The 14,839-nt window shown below is 40.0% G+C and overlaps 1 protein-coding gene across 9 annotated transcripts in view; it reads left to right on the top strand.

Moving 5' to 3' along the window:
• SERGEF (secretion regulating guanine nucleotide exchange factor) overlaps positions 1–14,839 on the top strand; it is a 152,240-nt gene that overhangs the window by 7,269 nt on the left and 130,132 nt on the right. For all 9 annotated transcript variants that reach the window (XR_009486867.1, XM_059848977.1, XM_059848984.1 and 6 more), the window contains exon 8: positions 3,411–3,569. Coding sequence is in view for 8 of the 9 variants with exons in the window: in XM_059848977.1 (XP_059704960.1) it covers positions 3,411–3,569 (159 nt within the window). In the remaining variant the exon portion in view is untranslated. The remainder of the gene's footprint in view (positions 1–3,410; positions 3,570–14,839) is intronic.

Genomic DNA, 14,839 nt, shown 5'->3' with positions numbered 1-14,839 from the left:
CTTTAAGAGCTGGATTCATGTTTCAAGTTCTCTGAATAGTTTTTTGCGTTTTTCTTGGGGTCAGGTTGGGCCTTAGCCCTTAAGTCATTCAGGGTCTGGGCTCTTAATGGCTAGAAAGTCTGAAAGGGTTGGTCAGTCTCTGGAGCTGCAGCAGGATGCCCTCTTGCAGCCCTTTGCCCAGGGAGAAGGGGTGTGCTGGGTGGCTGTGCCAGCAAGGGCAGCAGAAGCAGGGTAGCCCCAGCAGTGTGAGCTGATGCCTCTGCATGGGGCAGTGCAGGGCTGTGAGCTGGCCTGGAGCTGTCTGAGGTGTCTTGGGCTCCACTGTGACAGTGTGCAGGTCTCTGGGGTAAGAACACAAAGTTTATTTGAAGAATAGGAAGCTGCTTTAATTGCTTAGGCACTTCCATAATGTCTGCCATTTGTTCTTTGTTCCTTGGGCTGTGTTCCCGTGCTGGAGTACTGAGTATCCAGTAATGAAAGTCTAATAAAGATTTCTTTTTATTTTGACAGACTGGGAGAAGGGGAAACAGAATAGCTTTCATGCTGTAATCTTACAGTTTTGAAGTGTGTAAAATACATTGAACCTTATGAAGACAAGTCTTTGCCAAACTTCACAGGAACAAGTTCTTAGCAAATCTGCAGCCATCTGGTAGCTCTGTCATCATTAAAGGAGCACTGGAGTATTTGCTTCTGCAGCTCTATAGAGATTTAGTTGTATGGGGAGATGTTCCAAGATGTAAATTGTATTGAATTCAGAGATGCAAAGTGTATGCAAGATTAGTGAAGACAAACTGTAAGAACAAATAAAATCTACTTTAGATAATTGGCAGTCTCTATTTAGACAGTGAGCAGATTATTCTTTCATGCTTATGCTTTTTATTTAAGAGAGAGGTCTATTTGGCAGCAGTGGGACCAAGACTGAAAAAAATAAATGCCAAATACTTTTATAATGTGATGTGTTGCTGCCCTTCATCCTGCAAGATAGTTATTATTTAAATATTTTGTATTTTGAAGATGCTTGGTATAATAAAGATACTGCTGCAGGGTGTTTTATTTAAATGGGCCCTTTTTTCTAGGAGTGCTTTGCACTGTGGTGCAGTTTTCTTTGCTTCTGTTCCATGAGTCACCTGCTGGTGGGATATCAAATATCTGCAGCCAGGCAGGGTTGGGACATAGCTGTTGATGTGGGTTGTTACAGACATGGGTGGGGGCTCCTTGGAAAAAAGGATGGTAGAGTCTACTGGTATCCAAACTGGCCTCCAGAGGTGAGAATGTGGTGCTAAATCTAAGTCTAGTGTCTAAGTTTTTGCTCAGACCTACTCAAGAGATGAGATAAGGGTTGAGCATGTGACTTTGCCAGGATAAAGCAAATACACCTTCTGTAAAAGGAGGTGACAGAGGCAATGCCTGTTAATGTGGAATATGAATGGCCACAGGGTTTTCCTTTGTGTTTCTGTCACCCTTTTATTTTTTCTTTTCCTCTCCAGGTGTGTGTACTTCATGCTGGGAAGGAATTTAATAATTTTAGTGGAGAATTTGAATATTTGAATGAAACAATTGTGTAGTAATTACATATCCTCTAAACAGAGAGAAACACAGTTCTCCCAGGAAAATCCTAGGAAGCTGTGTAGAAGCTATAAGAAATTAAAAAAAAAATTCAAACAATTATCTCTCTTTCTGTAACCGTTATTTATAAATATAGTTCTCCAAAGTATGCTATTCATAATTCACCAATAATGTGAAAAGTTTTCACTTTAAAACTAATCAAGTATCAGCTTAGCAAATCAAACTATAAAAATCAACTTCTTCCTAACAAAAGAATTCCATTTCACCTTCTAATAACTGAAGTCATTCATTCCATCCCTAACTCAACAACATTGCAATTGCTTGACTTGTTCTTCCTTTTTGTTTCAGTTGTGTTGTTTTAAAGAGGAACATGGGAAGTCCTGCAGATGACTGTCAGCGCTGGCTTCTCCCCCACTCCCACTCCTTGCCTATTTTTCACCAGTAGTATAGAGGAATTCTCCTGACTTACTCTATTGCTGTTACCAAACTGAGGTTATTAAATATACTACAGCCCAAGTTTTAGTTTTTTTTTTTTTTTAACTTCTTTTCTCTCTAAAAAATTTGCTTCTGTCATGGTGCTTGTAGTGAGTTCAGTGCTGACCTGAGACATCCTGATGCCTTGAGTGTTGTGGAAGTGTGCTCCAAACAGTTCCTTGTTGGAACTTACATGGGTTCCAGTCTTTCTGGGCCCACAATAATGTGCAAGATCAGGTGTGCAAGATTTATTTCCTACACTTCCAGCTTGTGCAGGCTGGCAAAGGCTTCAGGGAGGCCTGACAGCTCATGTTGTCAAGTGGTTTTTGTGGATTTTTTTTTTTTTACTGTGGAGGCCTAGGAGCTGGGAGGAATGGTTTTGTCCTGAAAAGATGGAACTAATGATATGTCATGTCTGCTGAAGGACTCATCTGAGCAGTCACTGTGTCAGTGTCTATTGGCTGTTAGGCTGTGAGCAACTCCAGCTTGCATTGATGTAAAGGATTGTGGGTATTTCTGTAAAAAGATTTATTCCTGCTTGGAATCCTGGAGTGTGCATTTGAACTAATACTTGTTTTAGAAAAGAGCTGTGGAAGGCAAGTGACCACTTACAGAAGTCTCTCAGGTGTTGTTTGGTGTGATTTTGAGGCACAATAATATTTTAATTTTGCCTTGTGATGGCTGGTGCCTGTTTCAGTTGTGTGCTCAGAGCTGCATGTCCAATTCCTTTAGGAAGTGACTGTGCAAGGTGAGCCAAGGAGCCCTGGACTGTCCTTGCTTTGGGGGATTTACTGGATTTGCTGAAGCTGAAGGAGGCAGAATTGGTATGAGCAGAACTGTGAGTCTGGCTCTTGCAGAGAGGCTGGGAGACTGTAAAGCAGAGCAAGAGCAGCCAGCCAGGCTTTGAATTATTTGCTGCAGTCCAGAAAGTTATTTACTGGATGTAATCAAAGCTTTGGAGTGGAAATAATAGCTGGTCTGCAAGGACAGGCTGGACAGAGAGGGACTGCTCAGTGAATGTCTCCAAGATGCTTTGATTTTCTTTTACTTAGACAAGTTGACTACTGGGGTTAGTTTTTTAATAAAAATTAGTCTTTGTTATAAACATCTAGGCTGTTTGACCTGAAGGCTCTCACTGCTTCAGGGAGTCTGTGTAGCCCTCAGAAAATAGGCTGTGTTGTTAAGGCCCTTGCAAATATTTCTGATAACCCAGTTACAATGGGCAAGAATGGTGGGAAAAAGCATACAGTGAGAACATAAATTGAATTAAATGCTCTTTCCTCAGCATCACTGAACGGAGACAGAGCCTGAATCTGGTGGTATTAGATCTGTACACCTTTAAACAGATTTTACTTCTCTGTCTGTTGTAGATGAAGGACATCTGTATGTCTGGGGCAGCAACAAACACGGGCAGCTGGTGAGCAGGAACATCTTTCTTGCTGAGCCCAAGAAGATTGACCCTCAGTGTTTCTCACATGAAAGGATTGGAGCAGTTTGGAGTGGCTGGACCCACCTGGTGGCACGGACAGGTAGGATATTTAAAAAGCAGTAACATATGGCACCCAAACAGCAGATTGTAAGCTGTCTTTGTTTCAGGCAAGCAGTGTTCTTTCTCACTGCTAGTGGCTGGCCACACAGTGTTGCAGTGTCACCCAAGTTCAGTTGTATTTTGAAAAATGATGAGGACAGACATCCTTTGGCTGCTCTTTCAGTAGGGCATTAAGGGCAAAGAAAAGAATACATTCATAAGAATATCAGTAAACTAAAATAAGCTGGCAGAAAATATTTAGAAAAGACAGGTTAAAAAGAGGCCTCGTTACACTTGAAGAGCATTCCCCGAAGATGAAAACGAAGGCAGATTTCATGTTGAAGCTGCCCTTTCCTGGAGATCTTTGTGATGAGGACAGTGTGAAAGCTGCCACATGTGGAGGGCTGTGGGGTCAGATTCTTACCTAGGAGGGCAGGAGAGGAAGGTTGTGTAACAGTGACATTCATGTGTAAAGGGATGGTTGAGCTGATGAAGCTCATCCAAGTGTGAAGCACAAAGTCAGGAGGGGAAAGGTAGATGAGATGGAAAGGCAAGACAGGCATCTGAAGCTATTTTGTGGTTGTGTTCTTTGCTTCTCCTGTTGCACAGTGTCTGGTGCCATAGTTAAGGCTAACAAGAGGGTGGAAGTCTTCCATAGAGGAAAAGAAGCAGCCAGAGCTGTGATGTGTGACTGGAAAAACAAACTGGTTGTTTTCTGTTTTATAGCATTCATTGTTTGATATCAGTGTATGTGAGAGAAGTGTGTAAAAAAAATCCACATCAGCTGTTCTTTTAGCTATTTATAAGAAATGTCTGAACTCTGATTTTTAGATGATGCTATACTGAAAATTTGAAAGCTGCAATCAGTGCTATGAGCTGCTTGGAAACTTTTCAGGTGGAGTGAAAGAATTTATCCCAAAATCTGTAGTTCTTGAATTAAGTGCTTGATGTCATCCTCACTGGAAGAGAAATGGTAGAAAGAAGCCATTAGTCATGATAACCTGATTTTTAAAGAGTGAGGCTTGTCAACTTGGTTTGCTTTCCTTCACTATTTCTTAATAGAGCATACCCACTAAATAAAATTTCCCCAGAGTTTTAGTAACTTCGGTGTTTCAGTTACTTGATACTTATCTGTGGGTATTACAGACATGGAGTATTTCAGCAGGTGTTTTTATACAACAACAAGAAGTGTGTCAAGGGACTAGCAGGGCTGTTTTGCTAGTGAATGTTTAAAAAGAATTTATTTAAAAATAGGCTGACTTTCTACATCTGCATTAGAAAACTGGCCAAGTGATGCAGTGGCACAAGTTATTGCTGAAACTGTATTTTATGTATTTAGAATTTTAAATCTCTTTGAAAAGCAATGGACCTGAACCTAAATCATCTGGAATAAGATTTTGAATGGCCTTTGGCAGCCTCCAGACACCAATCAGGATCCCATGGGAATTTCAAGGGTTGTTCAGCTACTAGATATAGTGTGAGCTGGAGCACTTAACTCTTTCTGGAAAATCATTTGCTGCATTAAACTTGCAGCTGAATAACTGAGAAATGCAGCCCACTTGAGAGCTGTCCCCTGCATGCAGTTCTTCCCACCAGTATTTTTACCTCCTTCTAGCAAAGGAGGAAATGTTGCTTCAGTTTCCTGGTGCTGAAGTCATAAACCAATAATCCCCAAATGTTATGGATCACTAAAGTTGTTTTTTGAGCATGCAGTCTCCAATATATTTACACGTATTTATTTAAAAATTATAGACATATAATGCTGTAATATGCAAACTGAAAAATATGTACGATAGAAATTTTACAAAGGATGAGATAAACACTACTTAAAGTATTACTTTATTGACTTAAATAATTAAAACCGTTAATAATTTATTAATAAGTTAAAATATTTATATGTAATTTTTATCCTGCCCTCCAGTGGATTGTCTTCTAAATACCTAGGGCTGCATGCACTTCACTTTAGAGATACTGATACAATAATTTCCTGCTTGCTTTACTCTGGGGAGTTCCCCAATTAGTGGATAGGAGGCAAAATAGAGGGATTTTTGGACACAGGAAAATTGAAGGAAGAGATATTGTAGTATGATGCTTCTTTGTTCATTGTGGAAGATAAAAACTTACTTTGGAAAGACATTGCAGTGTACAGGGATTTTGCTGCATGAAAGAATGAGTAAGATTTTTTTCTAGTTAATAATCCCACCACAATGCAAAATTTGGTAAAGTTGGTTACGGTATCTAAATTCTCATGTAGTGTTTGCCACAGAAGGTAGTTGAATTTTAAGAGGCTGTTACAAATACTCAGAGTTCTGTTTGAATTTTTTTTTTTCCCAGAACATTAATCCTGGCCATAGTAGTAATAATGAAAAACTTGTTATTGCAGCTGTCTTGACAGTATCTAAAAACTCTTCTCATTGGAAGGACAGGAAGGAACTGGGTGGATAAACACTGGACACACAATGCATAAATTCACAAATTCTGCCATTTCAAAATGACATTTTAATCTTTATCTGCCAGGTGAGCAGTCCTTGGCTGCAGAACTAATGGAGGAGTGAAAAGTAAATGAGAGTGATATTGTTAAAAGCAGCCACCTGGAGGAATAGTTGCCAGGTTCATGGTTGCAGTGGTTTGACAATTTTAAAGTGAGTCCAAGCAAGTTATCGAGTTTATTATCAGTAAAAAGGAACACAGCATAAATATTTTTGTCTTCTGTCTTTCCCTCTTATGTAAGCTGGCCTGTTTTAAGACTTGCTTTGTTTTTCCTTCATGCTGCTGGCAAAATTTTGTACTGTACCATAAAGCAAAACTCAGAACTATTTTAATTTCTTCCCCATTCTCTCTTTACAAGGGATTTTAACTGCATCTGAAATCACTTTAATACCTGCATCTCTTTCATATCTCTTTCATGTTCTACCTCGTTCAGCAGAGGTTTCCTGTAATTTCTTTTTGGAGTTTGATCAACTCTTTTTTTCATTTGCTGTTGTTTATATCGTAAAGCAGTTTGGAATCAAGACATTAATTCCTGAGAAATTAATTCCTTGACTTAAAGGTGTTAAGGAGTATTTTCACAAGATGTTGTGGTTTTAATCCTTACCTTTAACTGGTCCTCATCAGTTTAGTTCCTTATTCTTTTTATTGTAGAGGTATCTTTTGGGGCTATTTCCACTGTACACACTCCTACTGTAAAATAACTCAGAGAACCCTTCAAGACAGACAAGTGCTTTCTTTTCCTGCCTTGATTACTGTTTCCTACAGAGGAGGGAAGCACAGTTAGACTTCATGCCATCACCAGTACTCTTTCAAAGTAAGTTATATTATTCTGATAGTAGAGGTGGTCCTAGGTGATGATGGTTGGTCCAAAAAGATGAAGGTTGAGAAGCCCTGGTTGCTCTTTGATCAGGTCTCTGATGGTGATGATGAACTTGCTGGTGTCTTTGGTTTATTTTATATTTTCTGTGTGAATCTTGGTCCAAGTGTCTCTCAGGAGTGCTTTTCATTAATAGCAGGGCAGTGCTGTTGCTGCTGCATGTGGAAGACTGAACCAGGTGCATTTTTGTGGCCTTGGACTCCAAGTAACAGTGCTGTTCTCATCAGACAACCCTTTGTACAAGGTTGGCTTCCTGTCCATCACTCTGCTTAATGGCACAGGGAGCACCACTGCAGTGTAGGTGATGCTGTTTTTGAATAATGAGCAGCTGTCTTGCACTGCTCTCCTTAACAATGTCAGCTTTAATTTGTGGTCCCTCTCAAGTTAATGCAAACACTTTGAGGGTAACTGCTGAAAGGGAGGTTATTGCTTAGGTCATTTGAAAGAGAGCTAAGCTGTGGCCTGTAATGTTGAAGATGTAAATTAGTCTACTTTGGGGAGTGATAGAACCAGTCTGACTTGAAGGCAAACCTAAATATAGCAAAAGAGGTATTTTCAAGACTTCGAGGTGAATCATCAACTTCCATTCCAAACAAGATATTTTCTTTTTAACTGTGATGCCTAATAAATAACCTTCCTTAATCTGGCCTGGTTTATTACCTGTATATTCTCCTGAATACATTCCCTAATCTTTGTCACATTGTGTCACATGAAGTTATGCTTTGTTTGAGCTCAGATAGAGAATTCCAAGCTCTTTCACTCAGAAAGTTACTTCAAAAATGCAGTTAAAATAGTGTTTCTGCTGCCTGTGCAAAACTGCCTACAGCTCAAAAATCTTGGAAGAACAAAATGCTGTGACATAGTCTGAATAATATTCTGAATCCTCATTCCAAATGTGCATCTGAATTTGTGCATCTTTGAATGTCTCTTGATGTCACATCATTTAGGCCACACAGAACCACTCTGAAGGGGTCTGACCTGTTAGTGACCTACACAGTAAAATAGAAACCATCTCCTGTTTTTTTCTGAAGCAAATGACAGCACGTCCCTCCAAGCACCGAGAGCAGCGTGAGAGGACATTTCTAATGATCCTGTTTGAGTCATTAACCTTTAGCATTTCAGTCTTTCACAGAGGCTGTAGTTGCACCTCTAGCTGCCTTTTCTGATGGCAGTCACAAGGTAAAGCTGCTGGGCTTTGCTGGCAAGTTGTGCAGCTGCAGGAGGTGAAGGGGAAGGACGTGTCTGGCACCCGAGCAGCACAGCCTCAGCCCACTAGAGGTCCTTTCCAGTTTGCTCTTGAATCCAGGCTCTGCAGCCTTCCTCTGGAAAGCAGACTTTCTCTGCCTTGAATTTTTCAGCAGCTCCCTAGGACAGCAAATACTTATTTGTGTGTATGTATATATATCATATATCATATATAATTTTTTGTTTTAATGCTTGTCTCTGTTTAGAAACGGCAGCCAAGAGTTTGAAACTGGAGCCCTACATGAGGGAGCTGCATTTCATTGGAAGGAAGCTGGGTTTTGGGAATACAGGTGAAATACTAAAAAATAGCTTAATCAAAACCTCCTGATTGATAGGTACCCTTGAGCTTCTTTGAAGCACAACTTGAATTCAAGAAATGAGTGTTCAAAAAAGAAAAGCCTTTGTCCACCTGCCTGGGGGTAAATTTTGAAGTTTCAGGGCCTATCTTGAAGTTCCTGCTTTTGATTATAAAGTGCAGAGCATGGTAATAGGAGAGAAAGAAATGCACAAACTTGGGGATGAAAATGCAGACCTGAACACTGGGAACAATGGGAAATTTAGTGTGCAATAACAGGATGAAAGATTCTAGATGCATATGGAAATTTCCTTGTTTTCTGTGTTGTCTTCAGAGCTGTCTCCTTGTTCTGTCACATGTTCATCTCATTGGTGTTTTGACTTCCAGAGTGATTATTTTGAAGTTTTGTTCTAGTTAGCTGTAAATACCGAGAAGATTTTGGCATTTTTCTTTGGCTTCATGGGCTGGCATCATTACTTGGCTTTATTTTTAATCTTAAAAAGTTAAGAGAGGTGTCTGTGTGTTTGCTTTGTGATTCTACACTCCTGTTCTTGCTGTTCCCTGCTGGGAGTTACTTCTACATGGTTTTGATAAAAGTCTTGAAGAAATTCATTCAGTGGTTTGGTCGCTGAAGAGGAAGTTGGGTCCAATGGGAACTGAAGGTATGTTCTGAAAGGTTATTATCAAGTTGAGAGTTGTTTATATGCAAAAATTTGTCACAGAATCTTCCTAACATCATCTTTGAGTAATTGAGTTGTTTTTTCAGTCACCAGCCCTCTTTTACCTCTCCATGTTGCTAGGAACTTCCAGTTGTACAGTAAATAAATACAGTAAATACAGTAAGAAGTGCATGCCATCTTATATCATTTCTGTGTGAAAAAGGAGGTTGTCAGGAAGATGCTAAACTGTCACTGTGATTGAAGGTACTCATTGTGAAATGGAAACATCAGTGATTGGCATTAGGGACACAGAAACTTACCTCAATATTTGAAATTCCCTTTGTGGGCTGTGACATTGCACTGGCACAGGGAGATTCAGATGGCCTGGGAAGAGTAGGATTTAAATGGATTTTTGTTAAATTTAGTTCATGAGTAAAATTGAGCTTAACAGAAGGAAAACAACTATCAAAAATTTTCCCATCTGTTCTGCTCCTCTTACGAATGGGGCAGCCCACAGAGTGCCCTTCCCAGAGCAGAGGGGGAGGATAAGGTAGGTAAGGCTGGTCTGTCTTGGAGCTTCTGCTGGATCTGCCTTGGGTCTTCTGGCTATGGCTTCCTCTCATGGAAGGGCCTGTTCCTTCCTTGGAACAGGCTGCCCAGGGAAGTGCTGGAGTCAGCATCCCTGAAAGTATTCAAAAACCCGTGGATATGGCATGTGAGGACATGTTTCAGTGAACATGGCTTTGGTGCTGGGTTGACAGTTGGACCTGATGATCTTAGAGTTCTTTTCCAACTTTAATGATTCTATGGTTCTGTGATTCACACTTGTTTAGTCCTGTCCAGATGTATTTTACTAAGTACTCCATGATTGCAGGAGTTTGGAAAATGACTCAGTCATCATTCAGCATTATGTTGTGGGGCTTTAGGCCACATGTGTGGAAAGAGGGACTATTATATTGAATTTCTCCCTCCCTTTTTTTTTTTTGGTGTGTGTCATATCTTCTCTTTTACTAGTGGGAACAGTGATTGTTGTGGACTTAAATAATGTAACTGTCCCAATCTGACAGAATTTTCATCTTTAAAAAGCATTCAGAAAAAATTATAGCTTTAAAATGTGGATCTGGTATAGATTTTGTTCAAGTCATTAGTGGGTGAGATAAGGAATTAATTACTTTCCCTAATTTTCCTTTTTTTTTCCCCCCTTTGGTTTCTGTGGTTGGATGGCTGCAGTTTATGGCTAGCCCTCTCTTTAGCAAATATAATAAGCAAGGTCAGATATGTTAATAAGTATGTGCTTATGTGCAGGAAATCTGTAAATGTGGTGTTTGTTCTGTTTTCAGTATCCTCCAGCACCAGAGCAACAGTGGGAGAGGAGCTGTAGTTTTGTCACAGGGCTGAGAAGGTCACCTTGTGGGCTCTGAGCTATTCCTTGGGGGTTTATTTTTTTTTAAATTATTTTTCTCTTAAAGCAAATTAAATTCTTGCAAAAGTAATGATGATAATTGCATTGTAAGCACCACCCCTCTCACAGCTATTGTGAAACCAGGGCACAGAGCTGATACAAATTTCCTTAAATTCAGAATAGTTTGGCCATAAGTGTCCCTGTCTGTTTAGTTCTTCTGACTGCTTGCAGCTGGAACTGCTGGCACTATCTAAGCCACTTGCTCTTCTGATTGACTATTTCTGTTTTGTTATATGTCAAACCTTTTCTCCTGAACCATAGTGAAGTCATTGACATTGTACTTGGGTCTCTGTCAATTCACCTGTTTGAAGCTGAAAAGAAGCAAAGGTAAAGGCAAGAGAAAATTCACTGTTTCTTAACTTCTGTCATTAGCTGCCTCCAAGTTCCATATTCATAGGTAATAATAGAGTGAGATCCAAATACAGAACTCACAAGACCACTGTTGTGTGCTGCTATGACAGACTGGGCCAGATACTTTATAACTCACCTCCTTTTTTGCCTCTCAGCCTTTAGTTCAGCTTCAAGGCTCTCATGTGCTGTGGGTCCCAGCAGCTGTCTACAATGATGCTTCTGTATTAGACCTGTTATCCAGCAAAAAGAGCATGGACTGGAAGACTGGGTTGGGGGGTTCTTCCCTATACCCTTTTCCAGAGATCTAAGTGGGGGACCAAAAAAATTGACAATTTCATTTTGGATATTATCATATCATATGACATAGTTTGCACGTAGTAAAAGGATGATGGGATTGATTGAAATTTTGGCAACTCAAAGCTCTTAGTGTGATGTGATCCACACAACAAACAGTGAGAATTTGCACTTCAGAATTTCTGCAGTTGTGCAAAGTGAACATAACATGGTCTCAGACAAAGTTGGAATCCTTGGAAGGGTAGAAGTGCTTTGCACTCACTTGGTATGGAATAAGAAGCTGGAACCAATCATTACCTGGTAGTTGAAGTAGCGTGCATGGTAACTGATTGCCAAGAACAAGGTATATGTACTTGGCCCTCTTAGTTTTATTGGTCTTTGAGAAGACAGGTGGCTACTGCATTTTCAAATAACTTCATTGAAAGCTAGGCATTTACAAAGCTAAGCATTTCTAAGCTCAGCTTCTGAAAGCAGCTATGTGAGCACCATCTATGCATGTAAGTCCATTGATCTTATTTAGCCATAGTAGTATTATAAGGCCATTAAATACTTGTTTTCATAATCTTTAAGTGACATTTCTTGTTTAGTAATTAATTATTCAGGTTTAATGAGGCTTACTATTCAAACATAGGTAGTGGGCTTTTTAAGAGCTGAGTGGCAGTTGAGTACTTCTGAAAAACAGTACTTTTCAGGAACATTTTTTATTCTTAAAAACCTCGACACAAACAGGAAAAATATCCATAAAGCCTACATAGATTGTTCCTTTCACGATTACCTTGAAGTAATTTTGAAATAAATAATTTGATGTAAGATACTGTAGGATACAGGAGATCTATCAAGAGCTGTAAATTTTCAGGAATGAGTCTTTTAGAATGGCTCTGATACTTCTTGGGCAGTATAGAGAGATCTGCCAGGAGTGTGTGGTTTTTATTCTTTAAAGTATTCCAGTTGTGAGGAATCACAGCTTGTGGTGTGCTGGTTGAAACTGGGGGTGAACTCCCTCTTTTTTTTTTAGTTCCTATCCGGACTTCATTGTCTCTCAGGGTAGCTACATATATTCTCTATGGATCAAAAACAGCTGAGATTAAACTCTGCAGATGAAGGGGAGTTACATTTTCTATATTGCTTAGGATACACTTTAGGGTTTTGGGATGTTCTGCTGGATTTAAGAGGCTGTGTGGTTCAGGTTTGCTTTCTTTTCTATCCAGTATTATGGGGCCCACAGTAGGTAACAAGAAAATAATCACAGTGGTTTATTTTTGGGGAACAAAGACGTGGAGGAATAGAAGGTATTAGCATCTGATTCATGCAGGAGAAAAACCCTAGGAGGGGTGGGATTTCCTTAGGTGACTCATTCTCTGTTTTACTCTGTATCTAACTAAAAGAAAAAATCTAAAAAACACTGTGTAGTCAACGATCTATTCAGGGACAGTGCTTTATGTCACTTTTGCTAATATCTTTTTCTTGTGAGTGTAGGAAATCTTAACTTTTCTAGAATTTTCAAAAATTTACCTTTAGAGAGCTGCCCAAAATATACATACAGAAAGTCCTTAAGGAGAATGTTTTCCTGCTTGTCCTTTCCACCCCAAGATGGAAAGCAAACTGAAAATCAGTTTGGCATTTCTCATCTTGAATTTTGGATCTTGTAGCTGATGGATATTTTGTAGGAATTTGCCTCTACACACATTTCAGGCTTGTGCCTGGTAATGACACATGTGCCTGGAGCTGAAGCTGTTCATTGAGGACAAATGGACACTAAAACATCCAGAAGTGAAGGTCAGGCTGTGGGGACAATAAAAGGGTGGCAGTGTGGATTACTAGATATTCATGTGGGTTGAAGAATCATCCTGACAAGTCACGCAGTACAAAGGAGGGTGTTAAATCCTGTTTTGTTTGTCTCTTCTTGCTTGTTCACTTTGCCAGAGAGTAACAGAACACACAGTGCCAAAGAAACCCCAAAATGCTCTGGCCATGCACACTGGTAGAAGCTGATAGTTGAAATACAACCAACTTCTGCTGTGTGTGATTGAAAAATCTGGGTAGGTATTTAAAATTCCTCTAGTTCACCAGAGCAGCGTTCAAACAGAGTTGATGAAAAGCTGTTTTAGCACAGGAGAAAACTCATGGTTTCTTTAGAAACTGCCCTATCTCACTGAATTGTGTGAAGCATGAATAGAAGGGTACAGCTTCTTTTGATCAATATCCATTGTAACATCAGAGAAAAGAAGGTATTGGAAAAACAGGAGCTTTTTGTTCTTCATTGGTGTCCCCTCCTTACTCCTAATGAGAAGTTCTTTTATTTCTCCCTTCTCAATTTTAAACCTAAGCCCCTGTTAGGAACAGGCTGCATAGCCTACTACTATCAATACTTACATTACAACCCTGTTCATACACACACTTAGGTAAACCTTAAGCATAGATGTGCTGGCACTGCAAGCAGATACAGATGTTGTAGCTCTGTGGATGTAATTGTGGACAGCTGTTGCTTCACTGGGTAAGCATCAGAAGTAAATCTCACTAGCATCATTCCTTCTTGGCTGGGAATTTCAGATCCTTTTACAGGACAGACTTGCACTGCATTCATTAGTAACGTGTCTTTAATACTTCTACATTTTTAGACGTGCTCTGTGTCCGTGGCTCTGAAATGCTGAAAACACCCCACAAGAGTAAGAGACAGACACAAGAAGTCAGGAGTCAAAAGGAACTCTGCTAGCTTGATAGTGTCCCCTTGTAAAAGATGGAAGTTTTTTTAGGGCATAAGTGGCATTTGGATGCTTTGCTCATTATGCAACCATTTACACCTTTGTCCACTCTCTCCCTGCAGTTTCCTTGATGTTAAGGATCTTGCCATACCCAGGTGGAATCTTGTGTTGTGCTTTTATTTCTTCCTCCACCCCCTTACCCAACTCTTAAACTTTCTTGTGGGTGGTGGGAGAAATTTGGATGATATTCCAGAGAGAATACATCACCTTATTGCTCATTATTCATCTCTTGACTTCAAAGAGTATGAATTTTCCTTCCCATCCTCTTTTAGACTGTTTTGTTCCTCCTGTCAGTGGGAACGCTGCTCTTTATTTGAGGTGCACAGCCCACTCTGTCTTAGTCAATTGTAGTTTCTCTTGTAATGATTCTGACTCTGAACAAGGCGGGTGATCTCCTGGGAGGCTCTGGAGGTGCCATTGTTGGGTTTGTGGTACTGTTCTCCTCTTTGTACTTTATTTCTTAAGAATAGCACATAGTTAGGGTTGAACTCCATGGGATGTAGAACTCGGCTGCTTCTGCAGTGACTGAGGAAGTTCAAGCCACTTAGCAAATCCAAGGACTGCTTTTCTAACACTTTATTTCTGTATTTCTGTCTGAGGCTTGTTATCTAGTGAAATCTCTTGTGCAACTGGTGTCTGATGATTGGGAATGCATCTTGTGGCCAACAGTGAAAAAGCCCACCTCTCTTTCAGGCTGCCATTCCAGAGCATTTCTTTTGCTTTTTCTGTGTCTGCCTTTCCACAGCATGCCCTTGAGCCTTTTGACAAGGTAAATATTAGCACTGGGAACTTAATTACCTTCCCTTTGTTTATCTCTTGTATGCACATGGCTGTTC

Source organism: Haemorhous mexicanus, chromosome 6 (assembly GCF_027477595.1).
Source record: "Haemorhous mexicanus isolate bHaeMex1 chromosome 6, bHaeMex1.pri, whole genome shotgun sequence".
In the NCBI taxonomy this organism is placed as follows: Eukaryota; Metazoa; Chordata; class Aves; order Passeriformes; family Fringillidae; genus Haemorhous; species Haemorhous mexicanus.
Note: the sequence above shows the minus strand (reverse complement) of the source record. Positions and strands in the feature narration are given on the sequence as shown.